At 34.1% G+C, this 17,500-nt stretch overlaps 1 protein-coding gene across 1 annotated transcript in view; it reads left to right on the top strand.

Annotated features, from left to right (window-relative positions):
* LOC136842794 (transient-receptor-potential-like protein) overlaps positions 1-17,500 on the top strand; it is a 236,741-nt gene that overhangs the window by 146,108 nt on the left and 73,133 nt on the right. Inside the window, exon 2 of the mRNA XM_067110640.1 lies at positions 6,649-6,859. Within this exon, the coding sequence (XP_066966741.1) occupies positions 6,649-6,859 (211 nt within the window). The remainder of the gene's footprint in view (positions 1-6,648; positions 6,860-17,500) is intronic.

Below are 17,500 nucleotides of genomic sequence, written 5' to 3'. Positions count from 1 at the left end.
TGTTACGATACCATTATGATTGAACATTTTTCACTTTATAGATTTATTATTATTATTATTATTATTATTATTATTATTATTATTATTATTATTATTATTATTATTTTATAACTTAGAGTAAATTATTTACGTTTACCTACTAAATTTTCATCATTGTGATTAAGCCTTCTTTTACGCTATATTTATTATTATTATTATTATTATTATTATTATTATTATTATTATTATTATTATTATTATTATTATTCAATACATGTTACGATACCATGATGATTGAACATTTTTCACTTTATAGATTTATTATTATTATTATTATTATTATTATTATTATTATTATTATTATTATTATTATAACTTAGAGTAAATTATTTACATTTACCTGCTACATTTTCATCATTGTGATTAAGCTTCCTTTTACGCTATATTTATTATTATTATTATTATTATTATTATTATTATTATTATTATTATTATTATTATTATTATTATTATTATTATTATTATTCATGTTACGATACCATTATGATTGAACATTTTTTCACTTTATAGATTTATTATTAGTTTTATTATTATTATTATTATTATTATTATTATTATTATTATTATTATTATTATTATTATTATTATTATTTTACAACTTAGAGTAAATTATTTACATTTACCTACTAAATTTTCATCATTGTGATTAAGCCTTCTTTTACGCTATATTTATTATTATTATTATTATTATTATTATTATTATTATTATTATTATTATTATTCAATACATGTTACGATACCATGATGATTGAACATTTTTCACTTTATAGATTTATTATTATTATTATTATTATTATTATTATTATTATTATTATTATTATTATTATTAACTTAGAGTAAATTATTTACATTTACCTGCTACATTTTCATCATTGTGATTAAGCTTCCTTTTACGCTATATTTATTATTATTATTATTATTATTATTATTATTATTATTATTATTATTATAACTTAGAGTAAATTATTTACATTTACCTACTAAATTTTCATCATTGTGATTAAGCCTCCTTTTACGCTATATTTATTATTATTATTATTATTATTATTATTATTATTATTATTATTATTATTATTATTATTATTATTATTATAACTTAGAGTAAATTATTTACATTTACCTGCTAAATTTTCATCATTACGATTAAGCCTTCTTTTACGCTATATTTATTATTATTATTATTATTATTATTATTATTATTATTATTATTATTATTATTATTATTATTATTATTATTATCCACTGACTTCCCCATCCACTTCAAGACCCTCCTTGGGACTTAGTGTGAAAGGAGTTTCCGGTAATCTTGGATCATACTGACTGTTTCCAGTAAAAGTGAGAAAATCCCTTACGAGGTCTCGCTTCTTTGAGGAGGAATATTTTCTTTGTGACTGAAGACACTCGAAGGCACTAGAGGACCTTAGGCGGTTCTGTTTAGGGTCGTTTCTGAATTGTAAATTTGCTATTTTTTTTTTTTTTACTGGGAGAAGCATTAATATGTTTCTGCTGTAATGCGTCTTATTTGCTTAATAATAATAATAATAATAATAATTTATTATTATTATTATTATTATTATTATTATTATTATTGTCGTCTTTGCAATAAGTAGTAGTAGTAGTAGTAGTAGTAGTAGTAGCAGTAGCAGCAGTAGTATTAGTAGAAGTAGTCCTAGTGTTCCTAGTACTATTAATATTAATAATGATAGGAGGTAGTTTTTATGATGTATAGAGTGAAATTCACCGGAGAGAGTACCTTTAAAAACAGAGTGTTTCCTGTAAATATCAATCCTTGAGATATAAAACACTTTTTTATTAAAATTACTCCAGGTTAAATCGTATAACTAAATTCAAGTGTGTTTTCGTGATGCATTAATTTTCTAATCGTGAAGAAAATCTGGAAAATGTTGTAATGTTATTTAAATCTTGATGTGGAATGTGTTCTGTCACTATTCTACGTTTCAGGGTTGAAATTGTTAGTTTTTTCATGCACAGCTGACTACTGATTTCTAGAAGTTCAAATCTCTCTCTCTCTCTCTCTCTCTCTCTCTCTCTCTCTCTCTCTCTCTCTCTCTCTCTCTCTCGTTGCATGTCCGTTTGTCAGTTTGTCTCTTTCGGTGTCTGTCCGTTAATCAGTCTGTCTGTTATTTTGTCTTTTTACACACTCTCTCTCTCTCTCTCTCTCTCTCTCTCTCTCTCTCTCTCTCTCTCTCTCTCTCTGTTTTCCGTGCTCAGGTAGCCAAAGAAAGACTAGCTTCTGAAAGGTCATCATATCTTGTATAATAAAGCCTCCTATATAATGTATTGTTTTGAGTTTGGTTCTTCCTGAATTTTGTCCACGCGTGATAGATTAGTTTACTTTATTGCTTCTGCAGTATTTCGTTCATTTTATCTTTTACGTGTGTATTCTTCTTTTGCATCCTCTTCTTCTTCTTCTTCCAAATTGTTTGGGGGAATGCGGTACCGCAAGAATGATTTATCTTTGACACCGATGTCATGTTTCATGAGGGATGATTTTGCTGTCGTTTCTTATTCTTCTTCTCTTTTCTTTCTTCCTCCCTTTTCTTCTTCTTTTCTATTTTCTTCTTTGCCTTCTCCAGAGTTGCTGTTGGTCTTATGCTTATTCTTTATTATTTATTTTTCCGAGTATTCTTTTCCCCTTCCTTACTTATTTAATTCTTTTTATTATACTTGATTTTCTTCTCTATCTTCTTTATGTTGTTTGTTTACTTTTCCATTTCCTTGCACATGTTCTTTTTCAGTGCTTTATCTTCATCCTGTGCTTCTTTGCTTTTGTCGTTATTTTTGTTCTTTTCCAGTTTCTTCATTCATCTCCCGATACCTGTTCGCCTTTTCCCTTTTGTTAACTCTCCAATTTCCACTTCCTCCTCCATCGTCACCCTTTCCATCTTACCTTTCCCATGCATTCCTCTTCTTCCTTTCCTACTCCTAATCCATATTCCCCCTATTCTCCAATTTCTGTCACCTCTTCTTTTCCATTCCCTCCTTGCACTCTCTTCTGTATGGCGAATAAAAGTAATTGATTTATCGGCAGCGTCTGTGCTGTATACTGCGTGGGGTGGGTTGGACCACAGCACAGTAAGAATTTCAAGGTATTCGTGGCGTGTATTACCCTATATCGGTGATTCTCAAACTAGGTGCCACAGGCAGTGCCTAGGGGTGCCGCAAGATTGTTATGGGTTTTGTCTTAACTAGATCTTCTCAATGAACATTTGTTAAAAAAAAAAAAGTTTCAGAAGTCTTCATATAATTATTATCAGTATGTCTACTCTGATTATGTTTATCTAATTCTTTTGATATGCTCTTTGTTTGTACAGTGTATTTCTGTATGTACGGTATGCTGATTTTGGTTTCAGTACGGATAATAATGTTATTCATTAAATAAGAAGTTAATTCATGCGATATGGTGGGATGGTGACACGCTAATGATTGTATTAGTTTGGGTGCCATCACTAAAAAAAGACTGAGAACTAATGCCCCATTATCGACAGTAGGTTAGTTCATTGGCCTTGTTTTTTCCGTACGTAAACAGCTTTTCTGTTGAGTGGTACTTTCATTTTTCTAGTTGTTTTTGTTAAGCGGTACTTGCCTTTCAATATGATAGGTTCCTGGTTGATTTTACGTTTGAATACGTTGGTATATGTGACGGAGAATATGTAAGATTTTTGTTTGGTGGCCATTGTGAGTTGACTTGATTATGCTATGCAGACATATTCATATCTTTGATTGTCTGTCTGTTCCATGTATATGTATATATATATATATATATATATATATATATATATATATATATATATATATATATATATATATATATACATATATATATAATCTTACAAAAAACAGAATTATTGAAAACTGTAAAAGCACGTACGCATTATATGCACAGTACGCCCATGCACGTAACGTTAGATTGTATACGAGATCATCAATATAAATATGTAGTAAATGCCACGTTCAAAAGATCATTGTTTAAAAACTTCTTAAAATAGATCCGCTTTCTTGGTAAAAGTATTATAATACCGCACTGAAGTGCATTATGCATTCAACTCGATATTGATTCTTTTAATTCTAGAATAAAGTTCTGTTGTGAATTCTATTTTGTTTCCTTCAGAAGACTCCACAATAATTATTCCACAGTTATGAGAATAAGTAAGAACCATTTATTCTGCAACTAGTATAATAGGAAAGAATCATTTATATAATTATATAAATTGTATGATTATATAATTATAATAGCATAATTATAAATTTATAATATATATTCAAGTATTAATATTAATAGCTGAATCTTTTCTGATGCAGTAGTAAGCACTGAAGCCATCAGAGACCAATAATTCTCTCTCTCTCTCTCTCTCTCTCTCTCTCTCTCTCTCTCTCTCTCTCTCTCTCTTCAGGGAAATAGTATTTACGGCAGAGGATTGCTATGTGTGAACAGCATTTCCCTTACGCATACCCCACATATTCTTGAATTGAACTGAATATAGAATTTAGAATAAAACTCCAGAAAAAGTATTTTTTGAACAGCATTGTTTCATAGGATGCCATTTTTGGAACTGCAGAAGATTCATTACTGAGTGGGTTTGTTATTCCCCGTAAAGGGGTAGTGCCGTCAGTGCACCACATGCGGTGCACTGTAGGCATTAAGTAAGGTTCTAGCTGCAACCCCTTTCGTACCTTTTATTGTACCTCCTTTCATATTCTCTTTCTCCCACCCTCTCCTAATAATTAGAGTCATAGTGCAACTGCGAGGTTTTCTTCCTGTTACACCTTTCAACCCTTCTTACTGTCAATTTTCGTTTCAGCGCTGAGTGACCTCATTGATCCCAGTGCTTGGCCTTTGGCCTAAATTCTGTACTCAGTTTAATTCAAGAATTTTTGGAGTGTGCATAAGGGAAGTACTATTCGCACATAGTAATCCTCTGCCGTAAATACCATTTCTCTGGAGAGAGAGAGAGAGAGAGAGAGAGAGAGAGAGAGAGAGAGAGAGAGAGAGAGAGAGAGGGAAATATTGGTCTCTGATGGCATCAGTGTTTACTACTGCATCAGAAAAGATTCCGCTATTAACAATGGTACTAGAATATATAATATTATAAATTTATAATTATATGATTATAATTATATAACTATACAATTTATACAAATATGTTTTTATGTGCAAAAACTTCAATAATCATGACCTTCCAAATTTAGATATGATCAAGTTTCCTGATATTAAACTGATACATTGCCTCTGACGAAGAGAACTCTAATTCTCTCTCTCTCTCTCTCTCTCTCTCTCTCTCTCTCTCTCTCTCTCTCTCTCTCTCTCTCTCTCTCTCTTCCACTGATCTAATTACCTGTTATTCCTTCATCAAATCCGTATCCTGCTATTTCCAAAATTCCTTCCATACGTGTCCATCACTTTTATCCGTATCAGCTTTGTAACGGTTTCCTATAATTCCATAATTGGCATTCCTTTGAGCTTAAGATTTGGATATACTGTTTGATATGTTTTTCTTAACGAGAGTAATTTCACAGCAGGTGCGTCATGGTCAGTTGGTTCTGTTATTCACCAGAAATGGAATTCGTAATGAGAATGTTTATAACGTTCCAAAATAAGAAAATAGATATTCTCTATATTTAAAAAAAGGAACAAGGTGTAGTGATTCTAAAAATATTTTCCAATTCAAAACATATATATATGTATATATGTGTGTGTGTGTGTATGTGTGCATATGCACTCATATATACACATATATAATTCATGTATGAAATTGGAAAAACTTCAAAAGCAAAAACTGTTCAATCATTCCACCCACAGGAATTATCATATCACTGCTTTACATTTTTGTCTCCTTCTCGTCACTTCATTATCGCAGACAAACTGCGAAATACATATTTCCATACCTAACATTACATACCCATTTAATTCTCTTAGAATTCGATTCTGTCATTTCACATTTTTGGTCTAAAACAGGTACTCCTGGAATTTGACTGCCCGATGTCCACTGCAGTTGACGGCGTTCTCTCCGTTTATTTTCGTCCTCTGGACTTGACTTCCACCTTCCAGGAATCGTTTTATACCTGGAACACTTAGCTTTCTTTCGCCCACATTTATTTTAGGACAGGTGCGTCGCCACCGTTCCAGCACCAGCTGTAGTTGTCTCTTCTTTGAAAACACCCTTGAAATCTTCCAGACAAACCCCATGAACTCTTCCAGCTCACACCCTACCCCGCCCACACCTGGTATCCCACGTTTTCCAGGTCCATGACCTTCTTCCTTTTCCAGGACCCTACCGTTTCCAGAGACCCTTCCAGTCCCTCTTCTCCTTTCCCTCCCCTACTCCCGTTTCCAGGGAGCCTTCCAGCCCCTCTTCTCCGGTCCCTCCCCATCTCCCGTCTCCAGGGACTCTTCCAGTCACTCCTCTCCCATCCCTACCCCACTCCAGTTTCCAGGGACCCTTCCAGCCCCTCATCTCCCATCCATCCCCCCCTCCATTTTCCAGGGACCCTTCCAACCAACCCCCCCCCCACCCCGCCTCCCCACCGACATCCAAGAACTTGAAAGGCTCTTAACCACTTTCGTCTCTCTCCCTCTGTCTCTTCCAGGACGGTCATATGATGGATCCCAAGGAGCGGGTGTTCCTGGAAGCAGCCGAGAGAGGCGACAAACATACGATGATGCGGTGCCTGTCGCCGCCCAGCGCCGTCAACGTCAACTGCACGGACATACTCGGGCGGTCGGCCATCCAGATCGCCGTCGACAACGAAAATGTCGAGATCGTCGAACTTCTGCTCCTCCAGGAGAATGTCAAGATCGGTGAGGCGGATTATGAGAGTTACTGCTGCTTCTTCTCCCCTATTCTCTCCTTGAGGGTTGTTCCTGATTGATCTGTTTCTCTTGTTTTTGTTATTATTATTATTATTATTATTATTATTATTATTATTATTATTATTATTATTATTATTATTATTATTATTATTATTATTGCTGCTGTTGTTGTTGAAATGAGTCTTTAATGGGCAGATTTTGATTTAATGTTTATTAGCAAACATAAAGTTTAATGCAGTATATTACAGGTAAAAAAATTTAATTTAAATTTCTGTTTTGAATTGTCCACGATTTTATTATTATTATTATTATTATTATTATTATTATTATTATTATTATTATTATTATTATTATTATTATTTCTGCATCCTCTATACTTCATTGTTCTTGAAACTTTATTACTATTATTATTGTTAACATGTAAGATTCAATTCCTAAGTTAAACATTTTGATTCATAGCACCTCTAAAAATGCTAAACTTTTTCGCCTTCTTTAAATATCTACAAAAGAAGAAAAATTATTATTATTATTATTATTATTATTATTATTATTATTATTATTATTATTATTATTATTATTATTATTATTATGTAACAAGCCTACAGGGGTTACTGACTTGAAATTCAAGCTTCTAAACACTATGGGATTCATAGAAAGAAGCTTTAGAAGAGATCGGTTATTAGAGAAGAAAAAAAAAAGATAGATTAATAGACAGTCATCAGTATTCATGCCTTTGACAATTGTAGATACACAAATATTTCTTTTAAGAATATTTTAATTTTTCGTATTTGAACACATGGATCTAATTCAAAAATAAAGTAATACGGACCTGTTCCTACATCTCATGAGTATTTTTTGTTGTTTTATTTTCAAAATAATGGCATATGGATTTGTTTTTATTATGGTTCAGTTCTTTGAGGTATACAGATAAAAACGAGTGTAATTTCCATTTTTCGTAACTATATTAGTATTATTCCACAATATAGTTTATTCAGTTTAGATGACAATATTCTTTGTAGTCAGATTAAGCTAGGCTTATTCCAGCACGGGCTCTTGCTCCAAAAAGTGTGCCATAATAATGGGATATAGATTTGTTTTTATCATGATTCAGTTCTTTGAGGAATACAGAAAAAAGGTGTCATTTTTATTTTTCGTAATTGCATTAGTATTCCACAATATAGTTTAATCAGTTTACATGACAGTATTCTTTGTAGTCAGATTAACTTAGGCTTATGCCAGCACGGGTTCTTGCTCCAAAAAAAAAAGTATTCCATAGATAGTAAGCTGATTCACGACACTGCCTCTATTGAATACAGACTAAGTTACATCGCAGTCCACTTCGGGTAGAGGTAGACATTGCATTAAGTTATTATTCTTACACACTTGTTTATATTTATACCCACCTCGTAGGGAAGTAGTCGTGCCAGTACACTTCACATGGTGCACTGTAAACATTACTTAAGGTTCCTTGCAGTGTCCCTGCGAATCCTAGCTGCAGCCCTTTTCATTCCTTTTACCATACCTCCGTTCATATTTACTTTCTTCCATCTTACTTTCCACCCTCTCCAAACAATTGTTTCAACATTATTCTCAGTAATAATGAATGACCTCATAGGTTCCAGCACTTGGCCCTATGTATAGATTTTATATTCCAGGTAGAATCCTATATTTATACTCAATACAAATCCACAGACATTAATTCTGTCCCTAATTCTGCCTTAAGCACTTGGATTTCTTTATTTCTGCTCAAATACTAAAACCCACTGTAAATCAGTACATACCCTTATAACTGTGAAGAGGTAACAGTTGTTATAACGGAACTTTGCGCTTTAAGTATGCATGTGTAATCACATTATTATTATTATTATTATTATTATTATTATTATTATTATTATTATTATTATTATTATTATTATTATTATTTCTGCATCCTCTATACTTCATTGAAACTATATTACTACTATTATTGTTTATATGTAAGGCTCAGTTCCTAGGTTAAACATTTTGATTCATAGCACCTCTAAAAATGCTAAATTTTTCGTCTTTTTAAATATCTACAAAAGAAGAAAAATTATTTGCAGTGCACTGTATGCTTCAAACAGCACGTGTATATTGCAAAATTTTCGTTTGCTGGAAAGGGACCAGAATAGTTAATTAGTTCTACTCATTAATTAAATGAAAATACTAGAATTCACTATTTCATCAAAGCGAAAAAGAAAACACCCAGCTACGTATGTTGAGACGAAGGACCTTCACCTGGTTTTTTTTTTTTTTTATAATGAACTGGAATCCCAAACCTGTTGTTCAGCTTAACAAACTGAAGCCCATTGTGTTGATTGCGTTTCTTGGGTCTCCAAAATAAACACTTTTACGTCACGTTAGTCCTTGGCTTTGTAGCTCTCAAAGCGTGTTTTATGCAGCCTCTTAATGAACGCGGCATCTTCCTCATTGATAGTTTTAATTTCCATGCAGAGTCGGGTGTTGTAGAAACATAGACTCGACGTAAATAACGTTTGATTATAATGGGCGTGACGCATCTTTCATCTGAGCAAAGGAAGGAGATATTTATTGATATCTATTTTGGCTTTCGGTGTAAAAAAGCGGTTATATCAATATTTATGTTATCAATTGTTCCGTTCGGAAAGAAAGTCGCTCTGAGAATAATGGGGGTATTACAGAGAGTTTTAAATGGTCCGCCGGCAACTCCGCTTTTGTCGCTAGCTCCAGTATTTATTGTAAATATTCTGTATTGTTCTCAAGCCTTTTGATCGATTTTTTCTGTATGAAGAATATTTTTTGACACAGGGGAATAATAGTATTACATCGGGCGGGTTTATTAATTTCATTACGTGTGTCAAATACTCGGAATAATTAACGTGGGGAAGTCAGTCCTTTGTTCGTCTATGTTACGAGACTTCCAAAAAAAAAAAAAGAATTATCAGTCTGTTATTCGTCCACAACAGAGAGTATTTTCGTTCTATGTCACTTAACCCACTCCCTCACCCCCACCCCTCACCCCGGTGTGCATAGTCATGCTAAAGTGAGGTTGCTAAAGAACAGTTCTATGTAAATGAGAAACAGTTCAGTTTAATAATGACAAGCGATTTTAATCACTTGAAAGCTTAAAACGATTGAAACATTCTTCTCTGAAGAATAACAGAGAAGGCTTACAAATAAAGGAAAAAAACGGCGTCCTTATTATTTGTGTATTGTGTGTATATACAGTATATACATATATATATATATATATATATATATATATATATATATATATATATATATATATATATATATATATATATATATATATATATACATATACAACATATATGCATATATATAAATAAATATAAATTCATAAATAAATATATATACACACACACACACACACACACACATATATATATATATATATATATATATATATATATATATATATATATATATATATATATATGCTTGTGTGTGTGTGTAAGTATACGTCCCTTATAGCCATGTTACAAAAAAGAAATAGCATATATGTATACATTGTATACATATGTATTCTGCAGATATGTATGTATATATATGTATATATAAAAGGAATAGGACGACCAGTACTTGAGTAGACATTCATCAGGCTATCTTAATAAACAATTATTATTTCTGCAAAAATAAAACACACTCATACTAAGACACAAATAAAACGTAAAAAAATATTTCATGAGTGAATACCGAGAATTTTAATTCATGGTGTTTAGTTCTGATAAACTGGATCTTTATTTGTATCTTAGTATGTACAGTATGCGTGTGTATTATTTTTAAGAAATTGTATTTATTCTTTAGATAGCCTGATGATGGGGTATGTTACAGGCCTCTAAACTACTATGCATTTCAGGGACCGCGAGTCATCATTTTTCTCAAATACCTTTCACACTGATTATTTGATCGAAATGGTACTTGGACACAGTGTACAAGACACCTCCTGCTAATTTTTGGTAATATAGTGCGTTGTCAAATGGTGTTAGTTAGGGCGTTTACTTTTGACTTACATGGTGTTGCCAAGCATCGCCAAACTATGCATTCGAACGTCCTTTATCCCCATCCCATCCCTCCCTCACGCTTCCCCTTCTCATCCCACTTTCCCGGCCGCCCAATCTCCGCCCCCGCCCCCTTTCCTGTCTATGGGGGATAGGGGACGTTCGATTACGTAGAGTAGTCCTGCTGACTCATGCGACTTTGCCTTTAAAAGTCGAGAGTAAACGCCTTAACTAAAACCATTTGACAATGCACTATATTACCAAAAATTAGCGGGAGGTGTCTTGCACACTGTGTCAAAGTACCAATTCGATCAAATAATCGGTTTGAAAGATATTTGAGTTAAACGATGACTCACGGCCCCTGACATGGATAGTAGTCGCCATAAAAGAATGCTTACTCATCTACTGGTCTCTCTATTCGTTAATCGACTCCGCTTTCCTCGGCATTTTTCTTTTCGGTGTCTATGTTACAGGCAGATAGCGATACCAGGCATTTCACGAACCACCTGAAGTTTCAGGCAGATAGTGAAATGCACTTAGGGACATTTGATTCCACAGGGAATGGTACTTACCACGGCAAAATACATTTGACCCCCCAGGGGATAGTACTAAACACGGCGAAATACATTTGACCCTCAAGGCGCTAGTGTTAAACACAGCGAAGTAAAATTTACCCCCCAGGTGCTAGTACTAAACACGGCAAAATGCATTTAACCCCACAGGCGCTAGTATTAAATACAGCTAAATACATTTAACCCCCAGGGGCTAGTGCTAAACACGGCGAAATACATTTGACCCCCAGGGGCTAGTACTAAACACAGCGAAATATATTTGACACCCAGGGGCTAGTATTATACATGGCGAAATACATTTGACCCCCCAGGGGCTAGTACTAAACACGGCAAAATACATTTGATCCCCAAGGTGCTAGTACTAAACACGGCGAAACAGTGTAGGCGAGTCACTGTTTCGCCGTGTTTACCACTAGCCCTAAGTGCATTTCGCTGTCTCCCTAAAATTTCAGGCAGTTCGTGAAATGCCTGGTATCTCTATCTGCCTGTAACGTATATATGCCCCTCTTAGCTTTGAATTTCAGCTTTGCAATTTATTCTCCATACGTCTATAGAGATAGTCCACTGAGAGAGAGAGAGAGAGAGAGAGAGAGAGAGAGAGAGAGAGAGAGAGAGAACGCTCTTAATATCCAGTTGAATTTAACGAAACAAATTTGGGCACAAATTCGGAGGTGAAGGATGTTTGTAGAACATTAAACTGTTTGAACGCCTCTAATCATTAGCAAACAAGCATATGACTTCGGTTAACGAAGGCCACACGCTGTGGAACCACCTACACAGCGATCCCATCTTTTTTTTAGTTACGTGATCTAAAGCATTGGCTAATTGACTTATGTTGCAAAGAGAAGGAAAGGTTTTATATTATTCTATTCACAAACTTAACTCTCTCACACGCACAAATGTTTATATGTATTAATGTATGAGTGTATTTGTATGTATGTCTGTATGTAGGTATGTATATATATATATATATATATATATATATATATATATATATATATATATATATGTGTGTGTATATATATATATATATATATATATATATATATATATATATATATAAATCAATCAACACACAATCACGTATGGAACAGAAATAAATTTCTGACTCACATCAGGATTGAACCCAGGTCTTTCAATTGAAAGGCAAGGGCACTGCCCACTAGGCCATACAAGTCATAAAAGGAGTTGGAACCTGAGTGCCACTGCACGCAAGCTTGCCCTGCAGCGCCCTTGCCTTTCAATTGAAAGACCTGGGTTCGATCCTGATATATATATATATATATATATATATATATATGTATATATATATATATATATATATATGTGTGTGTGTGTGTGTGTGTGTGTGTGTGTGTGTGTGTGTGCAAGTATATATATATGTATGTATATATATGTATGTATATATATATATATATATATATATATATATATATATATATATATATATATATATATATATATATATATATATATACATACATACATATATATATATATATATATATATATATATATATATATATATATATATATATATATGTAACAAGGACAGAATTAACACTTTTTTGAAAGTGTACGTAACGTGCTCTACGATCTTTCTTCAGGAAAAAGGCGTATGAAGGTTCGCTCACGATAACACTTGCATCCTTTTTTTCTCCTCCCTCTCTCTCTCCCTCTCTCTCTCTCTCACCGTTTTCCGAAGCTCACCCACCCGAATCTCACTCATTCTCACCAAGCAATTAAATGGACTATTTAAAGAAACGCAATAGTTTCTACAAAAATAGGTTTATTATTCAAATAACCCAACAAGAAATGAATAAAACAAAGCAAAGATTAAAATGCATAATAAATGAATTATCGAGTCAGATAACTAAACTCTAAACTGTAAAACACTTCTGATTAAAGAAGTCTCATTATGGCTAATAGCCTGAAAATATCCAAACTCACACATACTCCCCAAATCAATAACTAAAGTCATGTAAAAAAAAACAGTCTACCACATGTTATTCGAACCAGTCCACATTGTCCACAGACATCTGTCGGAAGAATTAAACATGATAGAAAACTCCCAAAAATATATGAAATGCAAAACACAATAATGGAAAGTGTAAAATGCATAGCCAAGATATGGCAAACGTAACATGACAAAATAATAATATAAAAGAGGTATGAATATTCATATTAAATCTCCCACACCAGTTCAAAAGTTCATAATGATCAGAAAATCATGGTAAAAATCACAAGTTCAATTTCCTCCCATAAAAACAGAGATTTCAAACTCTACCTTATCTGCCGATTTCAAAGCCTGGATCCTCTCCAAAGCTACGTCTAGACAACTGCAGTTCTATCACGTTAATGAACGATCAAACTCACTTTTAGGGCAGATTTTGGCATAATCTAGATCAAATTAACGCACGTACTCACGAATATACATAACACTTCGGAGATCACCTGACTGCCAATATTGCTGAGGTTCTCACGCAGATAGCTGAGGAATCAAACTATTTGCTGAACACAAAGATTTTACGACTGACGGCTCTGTCAGTACCATCTCACTCCAAAAATTCTTCCATCACATCTTAAAGCATTGAAGCTATGAAATGCATATATGTGTCCTTTAAAATTGTAGCAGCCATATTTTCTGAAATATATATATATATAATATTCTATAATATACATACATACACATACACACAAAGACGACTGCATTTCCATTATTCACAGAAGCCAAGATGATCAAAGTTTCCTCCTGAAGCTACAAACAAATTAATGAGTTGGTTTTAGTTTTGTATAATGATCGCCACGAATACCAAAAGAAAAAAAGAAAAAAAAAAGAAACGCTTTTGATGCACACTGAGTATAATTATGGTTCCTTTGTGCAAAGGAAAGCGTAAGCTGAAAAGACTCTTTCGTTATTCATTGTTTGTGGTTTGCTAAGAACAGCGGTTCGTATTTAATAGGCCCCACCTGGGTTTGCGAGTTAATTAGGGGAGAATGGTGTAAAACTGTAAGGTGAGATTATTCATCAGCCACTGACTGTAAAGCCACACACACAGAGAGAGAGAGAGAGAGAGAGAGAGAGAGTTGAGGAAATATACATTTGTAGCTGCGAAAAGCTATTATCTCTAGAGAGAGAGAGAGAGAGAGAGAGAGAGAGAGAGATTTGAGGAAATACACATTTGTAGCTGCGAAAAGCTATTATCTAGAGAGAGAGAGAGAGAGAGAGAGATTTGAGGAAATACACATTTGTAGCTGCGAAAAGCTATTATCTAGAGAGAGAGAGAGATTTGAGGAAATACACATTTGTAGCTGCGAAAAGCTATTATCTAGAGAGAGAGAGAGATTTGAGGAAATACAAATTTTGAGCTGCGAAAAGCTGTTATCTCTAGAGTAAGAGAGAGAGAGACAGACAGACAGAGAGAGTTGATCAGTTACAAATATTGAGCTGCAAAAAGCTATTATCTCTAGAGAGAGAGTGTGTGTGTGTTCAGCAGTTACAAATTTCGAGCTGCGTAGAGCTATTAATCTTTGCCTGCTTCCTTTTGCATTTTAAAAGTTTTCACACAGTAACGGAGAGTTGCATAGATAAATATATAAAGTAATTATTAATATTTTTTCAAATGGGTGGATCGTTGATTTATGTAAATAACAGAAAACACCTTCACGAAAGCAATAAGTAAGCAGTTAAAATGAAATACTCTCAAATACCATCAAGATGGCGTTGGCAATAGCGCAAAGCAGCTGCCATGGTAATTATGTGGTACAGGAAAATAATCACCCCATTTATATGACTTAGCACGTGACCTGTATCAGCAGTGACCAATTTCCCTGGAATTATAGGTCGTGCGAATGAGGATAGAATAGCAGGCTTGATAATTGGAGATATGCTGATCGGAAGAAGAAAATGGCTAGACCTAGTGGGCGATGGTAACACATTTTCTCTTCTTTCTTTCTTTCTCGAAGTCTTCAGCTGAAAACCCTTATGGACAGAGTCAACGGACTAGAAACCCGAGAGGGTTCCAAAGGGGAATCAGGCTGCAGAGTAGACGATCTATAGGAATAGGTGATAAACAAATAGATATGAGGGAATAGAAAATAAGATCAATATACCTGAATTTAAGAGACGTTAGCAGAAAGTAGGACTTAATTGACTCCTCGCTTCAACATTTGGAGATCAGATGATCCCACAATTGCATTAGGCAAACTATGCCACAGTTCAGTTACAGCCAAAAGAAAACTCCTAGCCTGCCTAGTGTTGCCTAGCCTTCTTTTGGTTGCCTAGAATCTACTGGACGAGGGGCAGTGAGTCCCAATAAGGCCCAGGAGCCGGTAAAGAGTTGGATTGCGCAATGCCACCGTTTGCTGCGTCTGAAGCTCTTGAGCCAGTAGCTTCGGGGACTTTTGACTACGCATCCGGAAAGTGCAGTGTAGCTCCAAATAAAATAACTGTGTTGACTGTTTACGTGTTTTTCACTTGCCTCGTGGTTCAATACATGTGGAAAGATTTTTTTTCTTTTTGCATATTCATCGCAGCATCAAAGGTCTGGTGGTAAACACATTCTCAGAAGTGAAACCGCACTGCAGTTTTTTTTCGTGTATTTTGAGTTCCACTACAAGGTTTTGCCTTTGTTGACTTCCTAAAATCTATCACTCTTGTAGCCTTAAGTGGTACTTTTCTTTTAGTTGGGTTTCGTGCAATAATAGACGAATCGATGTACGTCGACCGCTGTACAATACATCCGGCAAATTACCCTTATTGGCCAAGTTGATATATTTACGTTCAGTAATCAACCTTATATAAGTCATTTTGCAGTTGAACTTATTAATTTTAAGTATAGAGGGCATTGTGGGAATGTAGGTTATTTCCCCACTCGATCATCGAAAAGTCACGGAAATAGCAGAGAAAATAATGTACAAATCAATAAGCACATTGTTGTTTTAGTAACTTTTCTGACTTCGATGGATGAAATTTCAAAGCTTCTAGCAATACCGTGAGACATTGTTTGACCTGTGGACCATTCTCCTCTCTCTCTCTCTCTCTCTCTCTCTCTCTCTCTCTCTCTCTCTCTCTCTCTCTCGGTTCCATTAGGCATGATACCCTCCTCAACAACTAGGGCCTGAGTTCGATCCTGAAAGAAACAGAACGATTTAGGACTTCTTTTTTTTTTAATTCCTACTGTGCATTTGCTTACTTATTCTGTGACTTAAGTACATGTCAGGTGATGTAGTTAGTCGACTGTAGTGGGTCACAGCTAATTGGACGCGCGTGGAACTAGAAACCTTATCCTAGAATAATTATTGCTGAGTGCTGTAGGGGTAACAGCTTCTGAGGCCTCTCTCTCTCTCTCTCTCTCTCTCTCTCTCTCTCTCTCTCTCTCCAACCGCACACACACACAAACACACGCACATATATATATATATATATACATACATATATATATATATATATACATACATATATATGTGTGTGTGTGTGTGTGTACAGTATGTCTGTACGTACTAAAAGTAATTTGAAATTATTTACCTGCATTGCACTCGTCCAGTTGTGCATGTCAAACGCCTACATATTAAAATATATTAGATTAGCGTTCTGTTCGGTGATAAATGATATTGACCATTAAGCAGGTTAGGGGACAGAGCGCTTTAAAATATCTACCAATACATTTTTACGGGGAAAACGAAAAGAGAAAACGAAAACACTAAAAAATAAAGAAAAAAAGACAGATTTTACCGAAATTCCTTTCTACGCAGACGGGTATTTTTTATTTTTTTATTCACTCGTCTCTACTGTCTTTTATTGTATATTTATTTGACACTTTTGCACATGAATATTTATTGGTCTTTATTCGTGCTTGACAAAAGCGAAGTTTTATGCTTTTCATATCCATACAATAAAGAATAATTTTCTGTTTAACAAAAATACGCAGTTTGAAAGGAATTTGCTGAGCCAGCAAATAGATATCGTTCTGAGGTTCACAAAACAATTTGAATTAACTAATAATCCAAGAGGCTTCGTGGAGCTTTGAATTAAGTGA

Source organism: Macrobrachium rosenbergii, chromosome 2 (assembly GCF_040412425.1).
Source record: "Macrobrachium rosenbergii isolate ZJJX-2024 chromosome 2, ASM4041242v1, whole genome shotgun sequence".
In the NCBI taxonomy this organism is placed as follows: Eukaryota; Metazoa; Arthropoda; class Malacostraca; order Decapoda; family Palaemonidae; genus Macrobrachium; species Macrobrachium rosenbergii.
Note: the sequence above shows the minus strand (reverse complement) of the source record. Positions and strands in the feature narration are given on the sequence as shown.